General features: G+C 47.9%; 1 protein-coding gene across 1 annotated transcript in view; it reads left to right on the top strand.

The window, feature by feature from the left end:
- Positions 1 to 11,199: 11,199 nt before the first annotated feature.
- LOC107118042 (cathepsin W-like) overlaps positions 11,200 to 24,621 on the top strand; it is an 18,859-nt gene continuing 5,437 nt past the window's right edge. The window contains exons 1-6 of the mRNA XM_015420270.1: positions 11,200 to 11,304; positions 13,562 to 13,628; positions 16,998 to 17,111; positions 19,328 to 19,473; positions 22,760 to 22,856; positions 23,559 to 23,633. Coding sequence (XP_015275756.1) covers positions 11,206 to 11,304; positions 13,562 to 13,628; positions 16,998 to 17,111; positions 19,328 to 19,473; positions 22,760 to 22,856; positions 23,559 to 23,633 — 598 coding nt within the window. The 5' untranslated portion in view covers positions 11,200 to 11,205. The remainder of the gene's footprint in view (positions 11,305 to 13,561; positions 13,629 to 16,997; positions 17,112 to 19,327; positions 19,474 to 22,759; positions 22,857 to 23,558; positions 23,634 to 24,621) is intronic.

Below are 24,621 nucleotides of genomic sequence, written 5' to 3'. Positions count from 1 at the left end.
TCCTTCCTGGGAAATTGAGGAGAAAGCATTTCTATCTCACAGTGAAAATGTTACCTTGCAGTGAGTGCAGGGGCACATGGGGACGAAACTTCCTCCCTCCCGCCATCCTTTCCCACTTTCAAGATCCCCAAGTGCATTTTGCAAAGCATTATTTTATCTGACTTTATTTATATCCCACCTATCATCTCAAATGGGACCGAAAGCGGCTTACATCATTCTCCTCTCGTCCATTTCTGTCCTCACAACAACCCTGTGAGGTAGCCTAGGCGGAGAGTGAAAGACTGGCCTAAGGTCACCCAGCAAGCTTCCGTGGCACGAGTGGGGATTTGAACCTGGATATCCCAGCTCCTAGTCCAAGTCTTCAACCACTACACCGCACTGGCTGTCAGGGAGGCTTTCAGGTGGACAGGCTGCCTATGACAAGGGGTGAAGAACAATGTTCCCTCTAAGCTGAGTTAGCGTGAGCTAGCTCACAGTTTTTTAGCCTCTGGCTCACAGATTTTTGACTTAGCTCAGGAAGGATGGCTCCAGAGCAAACTAATTTATGCAGTAGCCAAATCACCTGCTCACAACTTCAATGCCGGTAGCTCACAGAGTAGAATTTTTGCTCACAGGACTCCACAGCTTAGAGGGAGCATTGGTGAAGAATGGGGCACACCAGGCCTGACCTCTGACTATTCATTTCCCCACCCCTGCAAAAAGCACTGCGGGGCCCCCCCCCACCTTAAAAAGAATTCTAGCCCCACATGCCTGCTCTTACAAAGCCCCTGTGCCCACGACCTCCCTCCCTCCTGCAGCAGCTGAGGACTGTCATCTAAAGTGGCTGACGGCTTGCGGTTTAGAGATCTATCCCGGTAAGAGCTTTCTGTTGGCTAAATGGTTTTTCTTTCTGCACTGAGAACTTCAGCCCCACCAGGGGGAAAAAATTGCCCCACAAGCCACAAAATCCTGGCGACGGGCCTGGTCCAGTAGATCTCCGAGCCGCGGGGAATGCAGTGTGCAAGTGAAATATGGACACTAATTGATTATAGAACAGGACTTAAAAATCTAAATCCTTGGGAAGTCTTTCAGGACACTTAGCACAGGCACTTTACTTTTTCTGTGTCATTATAAAAAAGGATGTTAACACGACTTATGAAATAATATAAGACTGTTTACACTAAATGGTTGTATGTAGTATGATTGCTTCCTACCTGGAGGCTGGCAGCCCGAGGCACCGTGCTGGGGGGTAGACATAAGAACATAAGAGACGCCAATGTTGGATCAGGCCAAAGGCCCATCCAGTCCAACACTCTGTGTCACACAGTGGCCAGAAATACCAGTGCCATCAGGAGGTCCAGCAGTGGGGCCAGGACATTAGAAGCCCTCCCACTGTTGACCCCCCCCCCAAGCACCAAGAAGACAGAGCATCACTTGCCCCAGAGCCCCTAGCTATACCTTGTGGCTAATAGCCACTGATGGACCTCTGCTCCATATGCTTATCTAATTCCCTTTTGAAGCCGTCCATGCTTGTAGCACCCACCACTTCCTGTGGCAGTGAATTCCATGTGTTAATCACTCTTTGGGTGAAGAAGTACTTCCTTTTATCCGTTCTAACCTGACCACTCTGCAGTTTCATGGAGTGCCCACGAGTTCTTGTATTGTGAGAAAGGGAGAAAAGTACCTCTTTCTCTACCTGCTCTTTCCCATGCATAATCTTATAAACCTCGATCATGTCACCCCTCAGTCGTCTTTTCTCCAAGCTAAAGAGCCCTAAGCGCTTTAACCTTTCCTCATAGGGAAAGTGTTCCAACCCTTTTATCATTCGAGTTGCCCTTTTCTGCACTTTTTCCAAAGCTATAATATCCTTTTTAAGGTGTGGTGCCCAGAACTGCACACAGTATTCCAAATGAGGTCTCACCATTGATTTATATAGGGGCATTATTATATTGGCTGATCTGTTTTCAATACCCTTCCTAATAATCCCCATCATAGCATTGGCCTTCTTTATTGCAGTCACACACTGTCTCGACATTTTCAGTGAGTTATCCACTACAACTCCAAGATCTCTCTCTTGCTCAGTCTCTGCCAGTTCAGACCCCATCAATGTGTATTTATATTTAGGATTTTTGGCTCCAATGTGCATCACCTTGCACTTGGCCACATTGAACCCCATTTGCCATGTTGACGCCCACTCGCCCATCCTTGACAGATCCCCTTGGAGTGCCTCACAATCCTCACTGGTTTTCACCACCCTGAACAACTTTGTATCATCCGCAAATTTAGCCACTTCACTGCTTACTCCCATCTCCAAATCATTAATGATTTATACTCCTTATAGACCACAGCAATGCTGCCTCCCTGCCCACCAGACCTATGCTGATGTATCACCAAGTACAACAGGGAGAGTTTAACCCCTCTCCTAGCCAAGGGTCATTTCCTGCAGGAGCGCACAGGAGCGGAGCTCCAGCAGTAAAGAGCCCAGGGGGCGGGCACATGCAACAAGCCCCATCCCCCTGCTCCCAGCAGCCCTCAGTCAGAGCAAGAAACAGCCAGGTAAGCTGCAGAGCCCCCTCCGCCCCCCCCGGTCCAAAACAGTCCAGTGGCACCTTTAAGACCAGGTTTTATTCAGGTACAAGCTCTCCCTCCTCTGCGAGGACAGATCTGCACGCCCCAATAGCTAGCAATCCAAAACAGTCCAGTGGAGCCTGAGTGGTGGGTGTTGCCTTTTGACACACTTCCGGTGATGTCAGGGTGTGTGGCATATGCAAATAAGTTATGCTAAGGAGCTATGCTAATAAGCTTCTGCACCTCTTTTTCTACAAAATGACCCCCGCTCCTAGCCAAGCCTTAATGATACACACCAGGTCAGTCCTCTCATCCTGCATAGCTGCTGTTTCCCCCTGTGACTGACCTAGCATTCAGCAGCAGGCTTTTACAGCTTGGCTGGTTGTTGATCTGGGGCTATTCTGCATCTGACATTCGCTCCACATTTTCTCAACACTGAGGAAAAGGTGCAGCTCAAAACCACATTCAAATACCCCGGAGCAACACCGTACTGACTGCAAAGTCACCCCTGAATGGCCATAAATTGATGCAGAAGGTACCTTAAAACCCAATGATCAAAGAAAGTGAAAGCAGCACACAGTGTAGAGGGTACCATAAAATCTAATGATCACGGAAAGCGAAAGCGGCACGCAGTGTAGAGGGTACCATAGAACCCGATGATCAAAGAAAACAAAAGCAGCACACAGTGTAGAGGGCAATGCTCCCTCTAAGCTGTGGAGTCTTCTGAGCAAAAATTCTACTTTCTGAGCTACTGGCATTAAAGTTGTGAGCGAGCGATTTGGCTACTGCATAAATTAGTTGTCTCTGGAGCCATCCTTCCTGAGCTAAGACAGAAATCTGTGAGCCGGAGGCTAAAAAACTGAACTAGCTCACACTAACTCAGCTTAGAGGGAATACTGGTAGTGGGTACCATAAAACCCAATGATCAAAGAAAGTGAAAGCAGCATGCAATGCAGAGGGGAATTTCTGTTCCACTGTGGGTTTACTGAAACAGCAGAGGGAAAAGCCAATGCAGAATGACCCCTGGTTACCAGCATCACTTTGGCTGGAAGAAGAGCAGGAAGGGGCCAGGGCATGCACTCCTCTGCTCTGCCATCCCTTCCCCTTAGGTGGCCTGCACTTCTCCCACCACCATACCTCCCCCTCCCCCCTGCACCATGAATCATGCCACCTTTTCTCACCCTCCTGCCCCCCCTCCCCCAGCAGCTCTCTCCCAACAGCAGGTAAAGGAACAAAAATTAAGACACACCAGCTGGGTTTTGAATGGTTTTTTTTTATGATTTTATGATTGGCAGTCAAGTGGGGGAACTGAGGAAGGGGTAAAGGAGCACATAATGATGCAGAACACACGGCAGTCCTTTGGTCCCTCTAGTCCAGTGTTGTCTCCTCTTAGTGGATGTGGGTTTTTAGTTGTATCTTTTGTTAGCAGTGTTATGAGAACGCAAGGCGCACTCCTGACCATAGTTTCGACCTCCTTATAGTTGAGGCAGAATGACTCGTGTGCAGGGTTTGTGGTGCTACCGCTTCTAGTGTTAGTCAGGATGGGGTGGAGGTAGAGGCTATATCTGGAGATGGGGGTGGGTGCAGGTGTGAATACAAAGCAAGAACCGGTGGAGAGAAGACAGTACACAGCTGAGGCATTTGTCAGTGGTGACGATGGGAAGGAAGATTAGGAACCTCAAAAGTCTTCTGTATATATAAAAGAAAGTTCCCTCACCGTAAAATCAATGCCCAGGCCAAACCACTGGACCTAGAAACACCAAATTCAGGGAGAGCGCTCCTACGAAGGGATTTTTAGTGGGTCAAAAGGGGTAAAATGTGCTCCCCCATTGATTCCTATGAGGCTGCCAGGCAGCTGCCTACTTGCACCCCCCACTCTCTGATTGGTCTGCTGCAGAGCTCAGTGTTCTGAGCTAAAAAAACCCAGTTACAGGGGACGACAGAGATCTAATGACAGTTGAGGAAATCAGGAGTGGCCAATCGCCTGTGAGGTGAAGCAAAGCTGCTGGCCCAGCCTCAAACATGTTTCAAACATGCTCCCCCTTCCTATACCTGACAGGCAGTTGTCTGTCAGGTGCAGCAGCAGTTGCAGGGTGCTTAAAGACACGAGGGAGCCTGCGCCAGCAGTAACGCCTTAGTGATCTTGCCAGCCCCGCCTCCACAGTGGCTTCTAATACTCCTCCCCCTCCCCCTCCTACACTGGACAGGCAGCTGCTTGTCAGGTGCAGGAGAGGAGGTGGGATGCTTACCGCCAGGGAGGTTTGCTCAGCATGTTTGCCTTAGCCCTACTGCTGGCCCAGCCTCCCTGATGCCTTTAAACATTATTTATTTATTCAACTTTTATCCCGCCCTTCCGCCGAAGCGGCACAGGGCAGCTCACAACATTAATAAAACCAACATAGATAAAACATTAGTCTATAAAACAACTTACATAAATTATTTTATTTATTAATCCCCCCAACACCAGACAGGCTGGTGTCTGTAAGGTGGAGGAGCAGGGCCAGGGTACATTAATTCATCAGGGACGCTGCTCCAGCAGGTCACCTTAGCGATGCTGCTGGCCCAGCTTCTCTGATGGCTTCCAACACACTCCCTCCACCTCCTACACCTAACAGGCAGTTGTCTGTCAGGTGCAGCAGCAGTTGGAGGGTGTCATGCCTGTCCCCAATCCGACACATGGGAGCTCTGAAACTGAGGACTCCGTGCCTTTAACATCATCAGAAGCACGAGAGTCCTCACCAAACCTAAGTGCCGGGGAGGATGAACGCCAAACCTCAGGACAGCTTGCACCTGAAGCCAATCGGGCAGTGCCTGGCCCCAGCAACACGCCGCCCGATTCTCCGCCACCTGTTGACCGGCTGAGGAATCAGAGATGCCGGGACTTGGCAACCAGGCGCAAGGAGGCACGCTTGCGCCGCGATCAATAAGCCCAGAGTTCTAACAGACTCAAGGACTTCGCGAAGCCGTGCTAATGAGATAACGACCCAGCACGCTATTTGAACAGACCGCTGGCTGCTAGCAAACTGTGCTGGCAAACTCATCCGTGGGGCCAGAAGCTCTGCACCTCTGACTCTGTTTGGCTCCTGACTGATTTCCCAGTTCCTGACTCCAGTCTGCGTTCTGACAACTGCTCTGTCTCTTGATCCTCGGCTATGCACCCTGACTTCGATACTGGCTTGTTTGGACTTTGACTATCGGTAACGTTTGACTACGGCTTGGCTTTGTGTGACTGGGACCTTTGCTTGGACTCTCTTTGATCTCTCTGGCTTGACTCTTGGACTGGACTGTAAACTCTCCCTCTCTGCCTTACCCCACTGGCCCTGTCGTGACACAGGGTTCTTAAAGCCACGAGGGAGCCCGCCCCTGCAGTAACGCCTTAGTGATCCTGCCAGCCCCACCTCCACAGGGGCTTCTAATACTCCTCCCCTCCCCCCTCCTACACTGGACAGGCAACTGCCTGTCAGGTGTAGGAGAGGGGGTGAGATGTTTACAGCCGCCGGGGAGGTTTGCTCAGCAGGATTGCCTTAGCCCTGCTGCTGGCCCAGGCTCCCCAATGTCTTTAAATACAACCCCCCAACACCAGACAGGCCTGTGTCTGTCAGGTGTAGGTTTTAGCTAAATTGCTGCGAATTATGGGGAATTATGATCTTACACAAGGCAATAGGCGAATAAGGGATACAGGGGTCCCGCTTCTTCCAGACACACCAAAAATAGATGCTAAGACTGACATCAGTATAAAATGGTTCTGTTTACTGAAGGTATTTCAAACATATAACAACACAAACCCACACACAATTATACAGCATCTAGGAAATATAGATAGAAGGGAATAGCACATTCGCATTAGCAGGGTGTTCCGTTGATGGGCAATACTTTACCTGTCCGCAGTCAGAAGGAGCACACCTCAGAAAAAGGAGGGGGACTATGGGAGCTTGAGGGGGTGGGCTAGGCTTAGCAGTGGAGCCTGGGGAGGACAGGGACCTCAGTATGTGAGACAGGATGCTGGACAAAATGGACCACTGGTCCAATCCAGCAGGGCTCTTCTTATGTTCTTATGTGGGGTATAAGGCCATAGAGTCCACCCTCCAAAGCAGCCATTTTTCTCCAGGGGAACTGATCTCTGTAGTATGGAGATAAGCTGTAATTCCAGGGGATCCCCAGGTCCTACCTGGAGGCTGGCGACTCTATCTCCACTGCAGCCATAACAAAAGAAAAAACTAAAAGATAACATGTGAAAACTAAAATGTATCTCTCCCCCCCCAAGACCAAACCCCATATCAGTTAACAAAAAAAACAACAACCCCAAAACTTTTACTAAATCACTTCTGTTATTTGCTTAAATATGCAGTTCAAAACTGAGTGTGTCACATTTTGATCCAAGTGGGGTAGCCATGTTGGTCTGAAGCAGCAGAACAAAGTTTGAGTCCGGTGGCACCTTTAAGACCAACAAAGTTCTATTCAAGGTATGAGCTTTCGTGTGCAAACACACTTCTTCAGGTACAGTGAAACAGAAGTCACCAACCATTACATATCAGAAGAGGGTGGAGAGGGTGTTGCCAGGAAGAGCCAATTAAAGTCACAATGCATAAGGAACTGAGCGGTGAATATAATTCTTAAGACTGGATGAAGATGATTGGTAAGACCTGTGACTAGCAGCAAATTAGCATACAGCATAATAAAAGAGTTTACAAACAGATGCAAGAACTGAATGACGTTAGCAGGTGTAGTGAGATCAGAAGCAACTTATATTTAATGGTTGGTGATTTCTGTATATCTGAAGAAGCACATGAAAACTTATATCCAAAATAAAACTTTGTTGGTCTTAAAGGTGCCACTGGACTCACATTTTGATGTGTTAATGATGTGCATAAAATAAAGTTATAAAATTTATCAAATACTCCTAAGAGTAACAAATGTCTAAATCTGAGGCCCTCTTTGAGCTTCAGGCCCAGAATAAATGGCCTTTCGCAAGAACATAAGAAAAGCCATGTTGGATCAGGCCAGTGGCCCATCCAGTCCAGCATTCTGTGTCACAGTGGTCAAAACCCAGGTGCCATCAGGAGGTCCACCAGCGGAGCCAGAACTCCAGAAGCCCTCCCACTGTTGCCCCCCAAGCACCAAGAATACAGAGCATCACTGCCCCAGACAGAGTGTTCCATCTATACCTTAGGGCTAAGAGCCGCTCATGGACCTCTGCTCCTCCCATGACCGTGAGGCAGAGTTCCCTGAGTCTGAGGGTGTATGATTTGTACTGGTCCAAAGCTTATTCCGGGCTGCCGAGTTTAAGTATCATCACAAGTTGGGGCAGGACTCATGAATAAGGAACCGTGGACTGTGAATAAGGAACAGGGAACTAGAAGTCAACTTCGTCCTGGAACACGCTAAGAGCTGGGCTGGCAGGGTCACCAGCTCTGGCTTGGGAAATTCCTGGAGGTTGAAGGGGGAACTTGTCATTGGGCGGGGACCTGAGCAGTTGGAGTCCATAGAGTCCATTTTCTGTAGGAGAACTGGTTTCTGTCGTCTGGAAATCAGTTGTAATTCTGGCAGTTCTCCAGGCTGTGCCTGGAGATTGGCAGCCCTACAGGCTGGCATCAGCATACCCTGCCATGGGGCAGTTGCCAAGGCCCAGGGCTTGTGGTGGGTCCCATTGCTGCCACCACCCATCACCCGCTCGCATCCCCTGCTGCCCCCCAGCTTGCTTGTGAGCTAGGGTTCCCAGCTCCAGGTTGAGAAATACCTGGAGATTATGGGGGGTGGAGCCTGAGGAAGGCAGGGCTTGGAGAGGGGAGGGGCTCCAGCAGGGTATAATGCTATAGAGGCTACCTTCCAAAGTGGCCATTTTCTCCAGGGGAACTGACCTCTGTGACCAGCTGGAGATCAGTTGTATTAGCGGGAATGGATCAATATTGTCTACTCATAGACTCATAGAGTTGGAAGGGACCTCCAGGGTCATCTAGTCCAACCCCCTGCTCAATGCAGGAAATTCACAAATACCTGCACAAATACCTTCACAAATACCTTCACAAATACCCCACATCCCCAGTGACTCCTGCTCCATGCCTGGAAGATGACCAAAAAAAAACCCCTTCCAGGATACCCAGCCAAACTGGCCTGGAGAAAAATTGCTTCCTGACACCCCCAAAGAGGTAGCTGGCATTTCCCTGGGCGTGTAAGAAAGGGGCCACAAGAACTAAGCACTGAGGCAACCCTTTCCTGCCGTCCCTTCTCGTGATCTGCCTCAGTTCACACAATCAGCATTGCTGTCAGATGGCCATCTAGCCTCTGTTTGAAAACCTCAGAAGAATGACTCAGACTCATAGGCGTAATCTTAGTGGGGGCGGTGGGGCGGTGGGGCGTCAGCCTCCCCCGAAATTTTCAGGAAGGTGCTCAGCCTCCCCCGGGAGCCACCCTTGCTCCTAGCAAAGCAATGCCTCTGGCCCAGGCCCAGCCCCAGCCCCCCCCCCCCGAAAATTGGAAACTGGCAGCCGCTCTTCAGGGTCTCAGGCAGAGGTCTTTCACCTCACCTACTAAGTAGGTGTTAAGTGTTGTGAAGTTGCTTCTGATGTACGGGGAAATTTCCATCCACTACCCGGAGGCTGGCAACTCTATTGTGTGCCTCCCACCACCCACCCACAGTGCTGCCAACGGAAGGGCATGCAACCAGTCAAACAGCTGGGAAGCCAGTGGGGGAAGAATGCAGGGGTAGACAGTGGGGTATGTAGGAAGGAAGGGGGTGAGCGTGGGGGGGCGGCAGACAGGGGAAGGTAAGGGGGACCCTGGCGCCTGGAACTGGCCCTGGCTCAGAGGTGCTTGTGACGAACTGACCTCCAAAAGCCGGATGCTTAGTGCACCAAAAGCAGAGAGCTGGGAGATTAGGGGTTAATCTGCTTCCAGCATGCACCCCCCCTTCTCTCTGATTGGTCAGTGCCATCTGAGGAGAGTTTTTAAAAGTCTTGTCAGTCTTGTCAGAGGGAGTCAGTTGTTGTTTGGACTTTGGCTTGGCAGCAATGTTCCCTCTAAGCTGCGGAGTCTTATGAGCAAAAATCCTGCTTTGTGAGCTCCTGGCATTAAAGTTGTGAGTGAGCAATTTGGCTACTGCAGAAATTAGTGTGCTCCGGAGCCCTCCTTCCTGAGCTAAGACAAAAATGCATGAGCCGGAGGCTAAAAAACTGTGAGCTAGCTCACATTAACTCAGCTTAGAGGGAACAGTGCTTGACAGTTGCAAGTCAGGAGGCGTGTGCGTGTCAGTTTGAGGGAAACAGACAAGTTCACTTGTGAAGTGAAGGGACACAGTTCCTTGCCCTTACTGTGTACCAACACATTTGAGGAAAAGTTTAAAAATCAGAACTTAAAGTCTAAGTGTCAGCCCTATCTGAATTCCGTTTATTCACAGTCTCCAGAACTGGGGTTTAGGTTTGACAGAAGAAACTGAACAGGAGGTTGGAAACTGCCAGTCTAGCCAAACAAAAGAGGATTATCGCTCCTAGAAAGAGGAGGATATTTCTTACCCAGTTGTTCAGAGGGTTTAACTCAGAAGGGAACCCCTGGTTTGTGTGAAAAGGGAAATGGTCTCAAGAGTATAAAGGGGAAAGTTATAATCCCATGAGGGAAGTACTGAAATACAGGGAAAAAGTACTAACTTCCAGGAAACTAAGCTAGTTTTATGAAACTTTATTAAGACACATTGTTACGGAAAGAAATCTCCAAGACAAACCAACCTCTCACAGTTTTGAATCTCTAAGAATATAAGTTTCAATTAAACTCTGTTGCCTGTTCAAAATACTCTAATTTGTATAATCAACAGTTACCTCAACTTCTCCTCCCCTGCCCTATTCCTGATTCAGCTGTGCCTGTTCAATCAAATCAACCTTTTCGCTTTAACTTTACTTCGTGTCAAGGGCCATTTCTGAAAGGTTTTATAAAAGGACTCTTAATGAGTTACAATAAATCTCTGGCCTGGGCAAAAGCCAAGTAACTTCTCTATCACAGGGTGGGACACAAGAAAAGTTATACTTCTATCATTCAAACACACTACTAAGAGGATGCTCAGAGGGAGTCAGGAACAGTGTTTTGGTGGGAAAATCTGCCTCACAGAAAAGAACATAAGAACATAAGAGACGCCAATTTTGGATCAGGCCAAAGGCCCATCCAGCCCAACACTCTGTATCACACAGTGGCCAGAAATACCAGGTGCCATCAGGAGGTCCAGCAGTGAGGCCAGGACACTAGAAGCCCTCCCACTGTTGACCCCCTCCCAAGCACTAAGAAGACAGAGCATCACTTGTCTTAGAGCCCCTATCTATACCTTGTGGCTAATAGCCAGTGATGGACCTCTGCTCCATATGCTTATCTAATTCCCTCTCGAAGCTGTCCATGCTTGTAGCCGCCACCACTTCCTGTGGCAGTGATGAAGAAGCAGGGGTCCGTCATAGTGCTGTGCTATTTTTTGCCAGGTTCCCAACTTCACATTAAGCCTTTATTCTGCACGCAGTTTGAATGTAACACCTTCTGCAAAATGATCACACTCCTCCACTTCCTCTCTTTGTGGCTTTCTCACTGTATCCCGTCCACAACATCTCCTCACCCTCCAAGCCCTTATAAGTACTTCTGCTCCAGGCCAGGGCTTGATACTCCCACCACGGAACACCTGTACTTGCTATGTGGCCTTCCACCTTCTGTGCTTGGCTGATACTGGCAAGGGTGTGGGTATTTATCCCCCTTCCTGCCCGCTCCATGCAGCCCCCAGACCAGAACATGGTGAGAGAACCTTTATTCGTTTATTTACTGACTTCCTGCATTTATACCCCACTTTTCTCCCCAGTCGGGACCAAAGGTGGCTTACAGTCTTCTCCCCATCTCCTTTCAGTCCTCACAACAACCCTACAAGGTAGGTTATGGTGAGAAGGAGTGATTAGCCCAAAGTGCCCCAGCAAGCTCACGTGGCAGAGGGGGGATTTTGAGGCTGGGTCTCCCAGATCCTAGTCTAACACTCTCACCATTGTACTATGGTGTCAGAGGTGAGGATCGGGGGTTGCCAAGGAGGCAGGGAAAAGAGCAAGTGTTATGCTACTAAGTTAGCTTGTGGTGTCATTTTTTTTTTCCTGACAGGGCCAGTGGGCTCAGTGGTTAGAGTAGGCTTTGGGAGATCTGGGTTAAAATCCATAAATTTTGGTGGGACCTTGGGATCTGCAGCCTAACCTATCCCAGATGTTGAAAGAACAAGATCATCTTCTCTGAGCATTTTGGAGAAGTGGTGGTAAGTGCGGACCTACAGTGTTTTCAAGGCAAAAGATGAACAGAGGTGGTTTGCCATTGCCTGCCTCTGCATAGCAACCCTGGGCTTTACTGGTAGTTCCTGTATAGGTACTAACCGGGGCCAACCCTACTTAGCTTCCAAGATCTGATGACACTGGGCTAGCTGGGGGCCATCCAGGTCATGGCCTTTGGAAGAAGGTACTTAGAAAAATGGGATGGACGGATGGACGGATGGATGGACAGACAGACAGCTGCCTTACAGATGGAATTTCATCTGGCAAAACTTTCCCCACTGCTGTAGAGCCATAGCAGGGGGAAAAACATTTTCTGTTGAATTGTTGAAGGCACATAATGGAAGATGAAGTGGTTAAAGACTGTATGGTGAAATAGATACAAAATCTAGGTTATAATATTGATCTTACGCAGTGGAGTAAACTATGGAGAGTGAATGTGAAAATAACTAAATCGGTGGCATTTAAAGAGAATCTGTGCAAGATGTTTTACAGATGGTATTTAACACCAGACAGATTAGCTAAAATGTACAGAAATATGTTGAATAATTGCTGGAAGTGTAAAAACATGTGGGTATGTTTTACAATATATGGTGGACATGTGACATAGTGCGTAGGTTTTGGATTATAGTACACACTTTTATTCAGGCAGTTTTACAGATTTCAAGACCTTTTTGACCAGAGTTGTTTTTATTGAATTGTATACCAGAGAATTTTGATAAAAACCAAAAATATTTTATAATTCATGTAGTAACTGCAGCTAAAATTTGATTTGCATACAATTGGAAACTTCCATCAATATCTTCTGAATATGACCTAATAGTGAAGATTATGGAAAGTGCGGAAATGGACAAATTGACTTCAATGTTAAAAGGGCAAATGGAAGAAGATTTTGCTAGACTATGGACTCCATTCTATAACTGGATAAGAGAGAAATATAAAGATATGAACTTCCTAATATGATATCAAGAAGCTTTTATGAACTTTAAAATGATAAGTAGAGGAAAGTTATATGCAGAAGTCTTATTACTTTTATTATTTCCCCTTCCCCATCTTTATGTACTCTAAAAATTAATAAAAATGTATTTTTTTAAAAAAAGAATTGTTGAAGGCACAGGAGCTAGAGAGAAAGGGGGCAATCCTGGAAGGAAGCTGTAGATAAGGGGCTTAGGTCAGAATACAGGTGTATGGGGAATAACCTCCAAAGCAAGTTTAGAAAACTAGTAAAGGGCCAAAAGCTAAAAACATCAATAGGTATGGACAAAAGTACACATGTTTATTTCAAAAACATATAAAAACCTTGAAGGGGCCCAAATAAAGCCTCATAAAATAATCAAAGTGACAAATGCACAAAAGGAACCATATATGACCTGATGAATTTCAGCCCACAAGAGCCTTCTTCAGAGGTCAAATAGTACAGAATACAAGACGCAACAAAGCCCCTATTACGCTTGTAAGGCAGTAAACAATTGATATAGGACCAAAAATGGAATATTCCAATCTGGAACTGAATGACAAAAACATTTGTTTGTGGGGCCACAAATGTATCTGGCCTTGTATAGGAGATAGTAATATTGCCAATAAGTATCTTCCAGTTTCGGTCCTAAGAATACAAGTAAAAATGCCCTATCAGGGCCAATGTAACATCAATATCAATCTCTTCATATGGGGGAATAAGCCAGTTGCATCATGGCTCTTTCATGAGTGCTTTTTGAGGGATTCACCTTCTGCCTTTCCCCCCCCCACAGACCGAAATGACCCAGATGTTCCAGGATTTTATGATACAGTATAACAAGTCCTACAAAAGCCCAGAAGGTAATGGAGCTGTTTCTGTCAGCCGGGTTTGGGAATGGGGAGAAGATGATTGAGGCTGTCTTTGGAGTTGATCTGCAACCCCATCAATTAAACAACTCCAGCTTTGATTTCATAACCTGCTGCTGAATCCATCCAAAGCTTTGCCGTTTCCATGCACCCGTGCTGTGGACCTGAATAGCACAACTGGCACTTTTGTGCTATTTCGTCCAGGCTCTCAGCAGCAGACGCGCAAAGATGGCAAAGATTCGATTGGAGTAATCAGTAGGGTAAGAAACCAGAGCTGGAGCAGATTAATTAACACTAGGGCTGCACATCCATGGCTCCTGCCTTTATTTTTTAAGGCTGTTGATATTCTGCTGTGTTACTGAAAACAGAATGCAAAAGAAAAGCTGCAAGGTGTTTATTTGCTTTGGTTTATTGTTCCATTGCTCTTCATGAAAAGTTTTGATTATATGCAAACTTATTTACAGAAATTGATGGATCAGTTAAAAGCACCGGTTCGTAGCCTTAACACTTCAGGCTACATGAAGCCTGCATTCGGGATGTTTTGATTTCATTCCTTCCTCTCCCAAATTCATTACAGTATCTCTCATTTTATCTACATAACAGCCCTTGCAATGTAGGTCAGGCAGAGAGAGACCAGATTTTTGCAGTAATTTCCTTAGTAAGAGATTTAATCTCTTTACTTCCTTTATAGTGCACTTTTCTTGCTGAGACTCCAGGAGGGTTACAAAACCCTTTTCTAAAAATCCAGTCCAACAGCATAAAATATCTGATAAACAATGCAGTAGGATTAGGGTTGCCAGCCTCCAGGTGGGAACTGGGGATCTCCTGCTTTTACAACTGATCTCCAGCTGACAGAGGTCAGCTCCGCTGGAGAAAAGGGCTGCTTTGGAGGGTGGACTCTATGGCCTTGTACCCTGCTGAGGCCCCTCCCCACACCCTGCTCTCTGCTGGCTCCACCCCCAAAGTCTCCAGGTATTTTCCAACCCAGACCTGGCAACCCTAAGTAGGATCAGGCAGGGGCAGATCTACTATGAAACTAATGAAGCTTAAGCTTCAGGGTCCCTAATCCTGGAGGGACCCTGAAGCAACTTTTTTTTAATGAGTGAATTTTTCAACAAAATTGATGGAGGTTTTTTTTAAGTGTTTGTAATTAAAGTAAGGCTATTTTAGTGACAGAATCATAAACCAATGGGTTGAAGGCCTTAATATTGACCTTAGAATATGCTTTAATACCCATTTCATATGCCTCAAAATGTCCCTGTAACCGGTCAAATTTCAAAATGGTTCTCAGGGGCTTGCAGCACTGTTGCCCTATTGTTGGTGGTTGAGAAGAGGCCCCCCATAACAGTTCAAGCTTCAGGGTCCCAAAAATGTAGGTCAGCCACTGGGATTAGGACTACAGAACTGGAAAATAATGCAAACAAACCTGTCTGGGGGCCCAACTAGGCATGACAGCATCCCTCCCCCCATGGCTGTTTTGGCACTTGGAACTGTTTTGACACTTTTGGACAGGGGTCATTTTGTAGGAAAAAAGGTGAAGGAGCTCATTAGCATAACTTATTTGCATATGCCACACCCCCTGACATCACCGGAAGTGTGTCAGAAGGCAATACCCACTGCTCAGGCTCCACTGGACTGTTTTGGATTGCTAGCTATGGGGGGGCTCTGCAACTTACCTGGCTGCTTCTTGCTCCTCATGGTCCAGTGCTGCTGGGAGCAGGGGGCTGGGCTTGTTGCACGTGCCCGCCCCCTGGGCTCTTTACTGCCGGAGCTCCGCTCCTCTGGCGTCCTGCAGGAAATGACCCCTGCTTTTGGAACAAGAGTTCCTCAGCCCACAATGCTGCAGGCCCAATCAAGATCAGGCCCTCACTGTAGTGGTTAAATTCACATTGAAATGGTGGCGGCGTTCCAGTGGCAGACACAAGGATGACATCACATCTATCTTGACCCTGAGGCATGACATACCATATTGCAGAAAGCGGGTTACACAGGTAGAAGACAGTGCAGTGAACATGCAGTAGACATAGCAATTGACTACAATCCCATTCCTTTATAAAAAGCGTCCTCTTGAGATGTTATATTACAGTACAGTTCTAATCCCCCTTTTTGTCTGACAGATTTGCTGTATCTTTAGAAGTGACTCTGGAGGCAGAAGTTAGGCAGAGTTTCCCCAGCTGTGTGTACTTTGGGAGGAAACTCTATCTATTTAATTTGAGCCCATAGGAGACTGGTTTGGAGTCCCATAGCAAGCACTGCACTCCATTTTCTGCTAAATCCAGCAGTTTATACTTGCTTGTCTTCAGGGCTTTTTAAAATTTATTTATTTTGAAAAAGAGGTGCCGGAACTCTCAAGAGGGAAATGAAGTTTTCAATCTGTACACTGTTATTCCCATTTCACAGCAGAACTGAGGACAGAGTGGGTTTTGGCTAAGATTATCTAGTGAGATTTAAGACTGAACTATAATCCGAACTCAAGTCTTCTCAGTATCCTGGCTTCCCTCCCTGGGTCAAGGTGGGATAGGAACTCCAGAACCTGTTCACCATGCCTTAAAACTCATGTAGCCCAATCTGTTGCATAAGTGAAGTGTAGTGGACAGAGTACTGATCTAGGGTTGCCGGCTTGATCTTCCCAGGAGTACAAATGATCTCCAGACGACAGAGATCAGTTCACCTGGAGAAAATGGCCACTTTGGAAGGTGGACTCTAACACCCCATTGAAGTCCCTCCCTTCCTCAAAACCCACCCTCCTCAGGCTCCACCCCCAAAATCTTCAGATATTTCCCAACCTAGAGCTGGCAACCCTATCTCTGACTAAGGGGCAGTCTAAATCAATGGAAATCTGACTCAAGATCAGAGGTCATTTCGGGGGAATCGCGGGGGATCGCAGTTCCCCCGGGTGAGGTACGGGGGGCGGGGCACATAACGAAGCCCTGCCCCCTGCTTCCGGCCGCCCCGCTTCCGGCCCTCATTCAGCCAGGAGGAGGCAGGAGAAGAGGGAGGGTAAGTTGCTTCCTCCCTGCCTCTCCCCACCCCTGCCTGCCTGGGGCCAGGGAGGGCCTTCGCGGGGCTTCCTTGCACTCCCGCCGGCCTTGCAGGTCCACCGCCGGGCCCCTCATGGGGCTCGGCAGTGGAGCTGCAAGGCCGGCAGCGGCGGCCAGGACTGTTGGGGGCTGAGTGTGTGGCCTTATGACACACTTCTGGTGATGTCAGGGGGTGTGGCATATGCTAATGAGTTATGCTAATGAGTTCCCCTAGCTCTTTTTCTACGAAACGGCCCCTGCTCAAGATTCATTATGAAAGAAAGCTTGTTCATGTTGGGGAAGGAAATTCAGTTTACGAGACCATCTGCCTTTCTTGCCTCAGAGATGCATCATCGTTTTAAGGTCTTCGAGCAGAATCTCAAAGCGAGCCGTGAATTGCAGGCCTCGGAGTTGGGCACAGCACAGTATGGGGTTACCCAGTTCAGCGACCTGACAGGTAAGGTGTGCATCTGTGTGAGTCCCAGAGTTTACCTTACCCAGAGGCAAGAGGGGATTGGATATTGTTACCCCAACTTCCCATTTTTGGTGTTGAGACTCCTTGACCTAAGGTGAGGTACACACATACTGAATCAGACCATTGGCCCATATTGACCCTGTGTCAGCAGGCTGCCATTGTGTTCTGTATTCCCTGCCTGTATGTACAGACCCTTCCTCCCCCCCCCTCTGTTCCTGGCCTGTGTTTTACTCTGCTGTAACGCTTACACCAAGCAGCTGGAGGACGTGAAGTGGGAGGTGAGCTTGATTGCTAGCTTGTTGCTTTTTGAGCCTGGGAACTGCATCAATGTTATGTCTGAAGATGGTAGTGTTCCCAGGGATTACCCGCGCAATCGTTTCCTTGTACCCGCCAGCGGGAAAGTGACCCATTGGTTCTGTACCTGGTTTGAATCCCTTTATTACGTTTACCCGAGCTGTTTGTAACCATTCCTAACAAAGACCTTGTTTGAGTATCTTTCCAAAGCTTTGAAATAAATTTTGCTTTCTTGAAACGTGGATTTATTCTCGATGCTTGGGGATCCAACACCCTGGAAGGTCGGATCAGAACCAATGGGTGGAAATTAAATCAGAAGAGTTTTCAGCTAAACATTAGGAAGAACTTCCTGACAGAGTGGTTCCTCAATTGAACAGGCTTCCTCGGGAAATCATTATATTGTCCGGAATTTGCTGACTCCTCCATCTTGAAGCTTGTATTGTTCCCCTTTCGTAAACTATTAGTTTATTATTTTATTTTAAATTTTATTGTGTTTAATAACCAAATACATCCATACCCGTAACCAAATACATGACTAACGCAAAAAAAAAAAAAATTAACTGTCATTTTAAAGCATAGAAACAGGTATTGATCCCGCCGCCGCACGTCTATTTTGATGCGGCTCAGAAAAGCCGTGCTTTGGCCGTGCCTTTTCCCCTTGTGTGACCAGGGCCTCAGAAGAGGGACTGCACTTGTATCAGCGGTATTATCTTTGATTTCCTTGCCCTTTGATAGCCCGAGGATAGGCAATAGTTCAATCAGTAAAACTTGCTGTATCACCAGGCTTGGGGAAAAGTAAACCTGTTGAATTTCTGCCTGTCACACAGGAAAGTCATGAGTGCCCTATCAGATTCCATCTCCGACTTCTTATCTCCCAAAGCGGAGTTTCTGTAACCTCTGTCAATAGGGTTTTTCAGTGCTGACATGATTCTACCCAAAGCTTAAGCTGAACCTATTTTTCTATGGCTGTAGGTATAGCTTCCTTGGTCTATTATACATTATATATTTATTTATTTAATGCATTAAGCAGGGATCCCCAACCTTTTTCTGCTGGTGGGCACCTTTTGGCATTCTGACATCACAGAATGGCTGCTGCAGGAGACAGAACCAACCACACGAGAGGTAGAGCCAACCACAAAATGGCTGCCACAACAGGTGGAGCCACCCACAAAATGTGAGGGAGTGAAGTCATGCATAACTCTAACAGCATATTCAACATCTCAGGCAAAATCTCTGCTGAACAGGAGGATGCCTTTTTAAATGAACACATTGCTTAAATATATTTTCTTGCATACACAAAGCTTACCTTCTGTCATGCAGTGAAGATCCTTGTGCTGTAGTGGAAGATGCTGCCAAGACAGTGTTTATTTTTGAATCTGCACAGCCAGTCATGTCTCCACAGGCCAATCAGAGGCCCTGTTGGTCAAAAGCCCCAACTGGCCTCACCCACTTTCTATGTCAGCAGGTAGCATCTTGGGCACCATGTTGGGGACCTCTTCCCCCAACTTTAGCCAAAAGTTCACAGTGTGACTTACAAAAATTTAAAAAAATAGACAATAAAATCCACAATCAGCAGCACAAAATCAATAAAACTTCAGGGACCTCAAGACTACCTCCAGGTGGAGCTTTCATGTAAGACAGCCTCAGAAGTTCAGAACCTGTCTTTATCATGTATTTTTGTAAAGAAATTGAGCCAAGCAACTGGACAGGGTTGAGGGTGGTCCGGGGCCTAGACCCAGAAAATGTGTTTGCTTTCTGTGCCCAAATGTAAGACACATGAAGTTATACAATAACAGACGGGAGTGCCTGAGCACGCACAGAGCACCTCTTCCTCATACTAGAACAACTATCACCAGCTCCCTCCAGACAACAATGCAAATGTCTCTTTATTCTCCTTCATCCAGAAAGTGAGTTTAAGACGATGTTTGGAATCCCTCAGCCCATAGAACCCCCCATAGTGAATCGGCTGGCAAAGTCCCCAAAGGCACAAAACCCACCGTCCTCCTGTGACTGGAGAAAATTTGGAGCCATCACAGAAGTGAAGAAACAGGTAAGGGGATGTAAAAGGACTATGAGATGGGAAACTGAATCTCTGGAGGAGTCACAAGCAAAGGGGCAGGTTCCCCGTGCAGTGAGGAACAGAGAGGAGGGGGTCACCAAATGACTCTTAGGGACACCATTAAGGTTAGTACATCCCTAAACCCTCCATTTGTTCTACGCAGCAATGGCTCTTTGGGTGCCAATGAACACAGTGGCAACAGAGCTTCCAACCGGTAGAGATCCTTGCATATTTCCTGTAGGGTTGCCCTCTCCGGCTTGGGCAATTCTTAGAGATTTGGGGGTGAAGGCTGGGGAGGGAGGAGTTTGGGGAGGAGAGGGAGCTCAGTTGGGAGGCGATACCATAGAGTTTGCCCTCCAAAGCTGTCATTTTCTCCTGGGGAACTAGGATTACTAGTTCCAGTTGCCCTAATACCTGCGCAAGGTCCCGCAGGGCCCGGATCTCCTCCAGGAGCTCATTCCACCAGGTAGGAAGCCGCCACTGAAAAGGCCCTGGCCGCAGCAAGTTTGGTATCTTTGGGGCCTGTGGTTACCAGGAGATGTTGAGACCCCGACCGTAGTGCCCTTGGGGAAACATATGGGGAAAGGCAGTCCCTCAGTCCCTGCCCATATAGAGCTTTTAAGGTAAGAACCAGCACTTTGAAGCAAACCCGGTACGCTATTGGCAGCCAGTGCAGCACTTTCAGCACAGGCCTGATATGGTCCCGCCTAGAGAGACCCATCAACAGCCTGGCCGCAGCATTCTACACCAGCTGCAGCTTCCGGATTTGTGACAAAGGCAGCCCCATGTAGAGAGCGTTACAATAGTCTAGCCTCGAGGTGACCTGGAGGTGAGCCGTAATTCCAGGAGATCTCCAGGCCCCACATGGAGGTTGGCAAACCAATGTGTCCCTCATCTCCCTGTTCTCCTTTCTTTGAGCACTGAGAAGTTCAAAGGCAGCCCTTGCAGGTGTCCATTGGGAGGAGCTTCGGGAGATTTCGAGCTTTGTAGGGTGAGAAGAAAAAGGAGGGAATTGAAGCGGCTGCAGAAATCTCAAGATGAATCGGAGGAGGCCCCAGAATGCAATAAGCTGAGGTTCTCCCAAACCTCTCTTTCCTGCATTGCTCATAGCAAACTCATAACTCAACCAAAACCAAGGAGGGAATTCCCCCCCCAAAAAAAATCCCACTTGAATGTGTATCCAATAGTGAGCAATTGACGGTAGGAGGAGGATCACACAGGATCACAGAAAAACACACACATTTGCCCGTTTCCGTCAGCAAAATCAAACTGGCAGAAGCCGCAGATCTCCAGGTTTGCATGCTGTCCTTCTGGCTGGGAGGGTGACTGCAGGAATCAGTTGTGGTGGGCCCTCTGCTTATTAGATAAGGTTGCCAACCTCCAGGTGGGGCCTGAAGATCTCTCATTATTACAATTGATCTCCAGATGACAGAGAGTGCTCCCCTGGAGAAAATGGCTGCGTTGGAGGGTGGGCTGTATGGTGTGATACCTTGCTGAGGTATCCCCCCTCCCCTCCCCAAACCCCACCCTCCCTAGGCTCCACCCCCAAAATATCCAGGAATTTCCCAGTCCAGAGCTGGCAACCCTATTATTAGAGGAGGCAGTTTTTCTCTGATATTTGGGGCTGGGCAAAAGTTGCCACCTTTACATACTGGCCTTCTCCCGGCGGAACAGGAAAGTTGCAAACTGGCCCATGTAAAATCCAAAGCAACAAGCCAAACCTTTTTATTAGAAGCAACCAAAATGACACAAAATATTCTCCTCCAGTCGAACGCATAGTAATGAGTAAGATGAAGCTGTTCTTGTGATTTTATTGTCATGGTAGGAAAAGCTTCCCCTGTTGAATCTTCTGTGCATCCAGGAGCAGGGCTAGTGTAAACAATGAAATGATTCAGGCGGGGCTGCCAATTCCAGGTTGGGAAATTCCTGGAGAATTGGGGGTGGCGTCTGGGGAAGGCAGGGCTTGGGGAGGGACCTCAGCAAGGGTGGGATTCCACAGAGCCCACCCTCCAAAGATGCTATTTTCTCCAGGGGGACATCTCTGTCACCTGGAGATCAGTCATAATTCCGAGATGTCTCCAGGCCCCTCCTGGAGGCTGGCAACCCAAAATTCAGAGCTTATTTTTGCTGTCGGCCAGGGAGCGCCCGTGTGACCTGCTACTATACTTTTACCTGCAGTATAGCTCGATCGTTCTGTGAATGTTCTCATTGGCCCTCTCTGCACTGGCAGCTTGCTCCGGAGAATCCAAGGAGTCAGGCCTTAAGGGTTGACTTTGCAGTCGCACGCATTCCCTCTGCACTGGTCTTTTCCCCTTCAGTTTATTTGTGTAGTCTGTATGCATTCTGCATCTACAAGCAAAACTTGCATTTTTTTTTAGCTAACTGGCTGCCAACTCCTCCCTCTGTGATTCTGCAAAAAAAAGGGAAGGGAGGGGGAGATCCAGACCCACACATGCAAGACTGACACATTTGGGAACAGGGAACCCCCTAGTCCTTTATATTTACTGATTCCTTCTTATGCTCTCTCTGGTTTTTTTTAAGGTTGCCTGAACTGGAAGACACATCCTCTTTTGTGTTTAGAGAAGGAGGGAAAGAAAACAGAACAGGGAGGGAGTGTCAACCTAAAGAGAGAGAGGCGGAAATGGGGGAGGGCAGTGGGCAGCACTTAAATACCTGCAGAAACAATTCTACTTTAGAAGGATTAGTGATTTGAAAGTGGATGAGAACAAAGAATCGCAGCAAAAGGAGTTTTGGTAGCTGCGGGGCAACAGTGTGCTGGAAGCGGTCTGAATGCAGATTCCTGTCAAACAATACAGGAAGATGAGAAAGCTCTGACCCAAAGTAGAAGTGAAAATGGGAGGGAATGCAGAATGGAAGAATAGGATGCACTCAGAGACGGAGGCAAAATACAGGTGCACAGGGGTCTTGTTGTAGAAAAAGAGCTGCCGGAGCTCATTAGCATAACTCATTAGCATAACTTATTTGCATATGCCACGCCCCCTGACATCACCGGAAGTGACAGAAGGCCACACCCCCTGACATCACCGGAAGTGTGTCAGAAGGCCCGGCTACTTACCCTCCTGCTTCATCCTCATTCCCAAACGGAATGAGGATCGAAGCAGAGGGCGGGGTAAAGAAGGGGGCGGGGCTTCACCACGTGACCGCCCCGCCCCCTAGAGGTTCTCTTCCGGAGCTCCGTACCTGAGAGCTCCCCCCCGACTAGAGTCCTGCAGGTGCAGAAAGGGCCAAAGTCGTCTTCGTTTTCTTCCCCTTCCAGGGTTCGTGCAGATCATGCTGGGCTTTTGCTGCTGCATCCAACATTGAGGCCTTGTGGAACATCCACCGACATTCACCGCGAAATGTCTCCGTACAGGGTACATTGGAACATGAGCAAGGGGAGACGTGGGTGGGTGGCCCAAGAGATCTCTACTTTCTAACACCAGGACTCCACCGTTCCAGCATACGAAATAAAGATAAGAATAAGTTATTAATAATGTTCAAAATGCCTTTCCCTTACAAAGGATCATGTCTGCAAAGCTACAAGTAAGGGGAGAACAGTTTTTTAAGGCGGACTCTGAACCTTCATCAATAACTCTGATTTTTGAAATTGCCCTCTGGTCTTGTGCATTATTTGTAAGGCTGCAAGATGTACTAAAGACAAACTGAGTTAAGAGAAGAGAGGCAACCAATTCCTGGAAGTGGGGATGTGAGGGAAAGGGTTTTCAGGGCATACGATCTATTTCTGCAAGTGTCATTTCCTTCTAAAGATGAACCAACTTCCAACTAGGGTTGCCAGCTCAGGGTTGGGAAATACCTGGAGATTTTGGGGGCGGAGCTTAAGGGGGCAGGGTTTCGGGAGGGGAGGGACTTCAATGGGGCATAATGAGAGAGAGTCCACCTTCCAAAGCGACCATTTTCTCCAAGTGAACTGATCTCTGTCACCTGGAGATCAATTGTAATAGCGGGAGATCTCCAGCTACCACCTGGGGGCTGGCATCCCTACATACAGAGATTCACATGAAGCCTTTTTCCTGCCAAGAGTGGGATTCACTTTTTGGTCTCTTCTACCGTTACAGAGCTGGTGGACTGCACCAGTCACGGCTGCAGTGGAGGCTATGTATGGGATGCCTTCCTGACTGTCATCAATCGCAGTACGTACTGAGGACCCTTCCCCACTTTTCTTTTAACTGGGCTGATAGCCTGCTGCAATCCAGAACTGTGTTCTGATAACACAGAAAAAGTACAGAGGAGGGCAACCAAGATGATTAAGGGGGCTGGAGTACCTTCCCAATGAGGAAAGGCTGGAGAGGCTGGGACTTTTCAGTTTAGAAGAAGAGACTACTGAGTAGTACTGTATGGCTGCAAGAGTTGGACCGTAAGGAAGGCCGAGCGCCGAAGAATAGATTCTTTTGAACTATGGTGCTGGAGAAGACTCCCTTGGACTGCAAGGAGATCAAATCAGTCAATCCTAAAAGAAATCAACCCTGACTGTTCCCTGGAAGGCCAGATAATGAAACTGAAGCTCCAATACTTTGGCCACCCAATGAGAAGGGAGAACTCCCTGGAGAAGACCCTCATGCTGGGGGACGGCAAAGGATGAGATGGTTTTTAGACAGTGTTATCGGGGCAACGAACACAGGAATAGACAGCTTTAAAAGGGGATTAGATAGATTCAGAGGTCATTTCGTAGAAAAAGAGGAGCAGGAGCTCATTAGCACAACTCATTAGCACACGTTATTTGCATATACCACACCCCCTGACATCACCAGAAGTATGTCAGAAGGCAACAAAGAAAGAAGGAAGGTAGGGAAGGTAGGGAGAGAGAGAGATGGGAAGGAAGGAAAGAAGGAAGGAACGAAGGAAGGAGAAAGAAAGCAAATAGAGAGGAGTGGAAGGGAGAGAGGAAGGGAGGGGAGAGCTGTAAATTCTCAGATTTAAATCCCCCCCCCCCAGTCTCTCCGCAAAAGCGGAGTGGCTTAGGGGGGAAGGAGGGCATGTCTGCCCGGCTTCCCTGCGCGATCTTCTCCAAGTGCCCCACGGCGAGAAGATCGCGCAGGGAAGCCAGGCATTTAAACCCCCCCCAAGTCTCTCCGCAAAAGCGGAGCGGCTCGGGGGGGCATGTCTCCCCCCCTCCCGCCC

This window comes from Gekko japonicus, unplaced genomic scaffold, assembly GCF_001447785.1.
Source record: "Gekko japonicus isolate JY-2015 unplaced genomic scaffold, Gekko_japonicus_V1.1 scaffold306, whole genome shotgun sequence".
Lineage (NCBI taxonomy): Eukaryota > Metazoa > Chordata > Lepidosauria > Squamata > Gekkonidae > Gekko > Gekko japonicus.
This window is presented reverse-complemented; position numbering and strand designations above follow the sequence as displayed.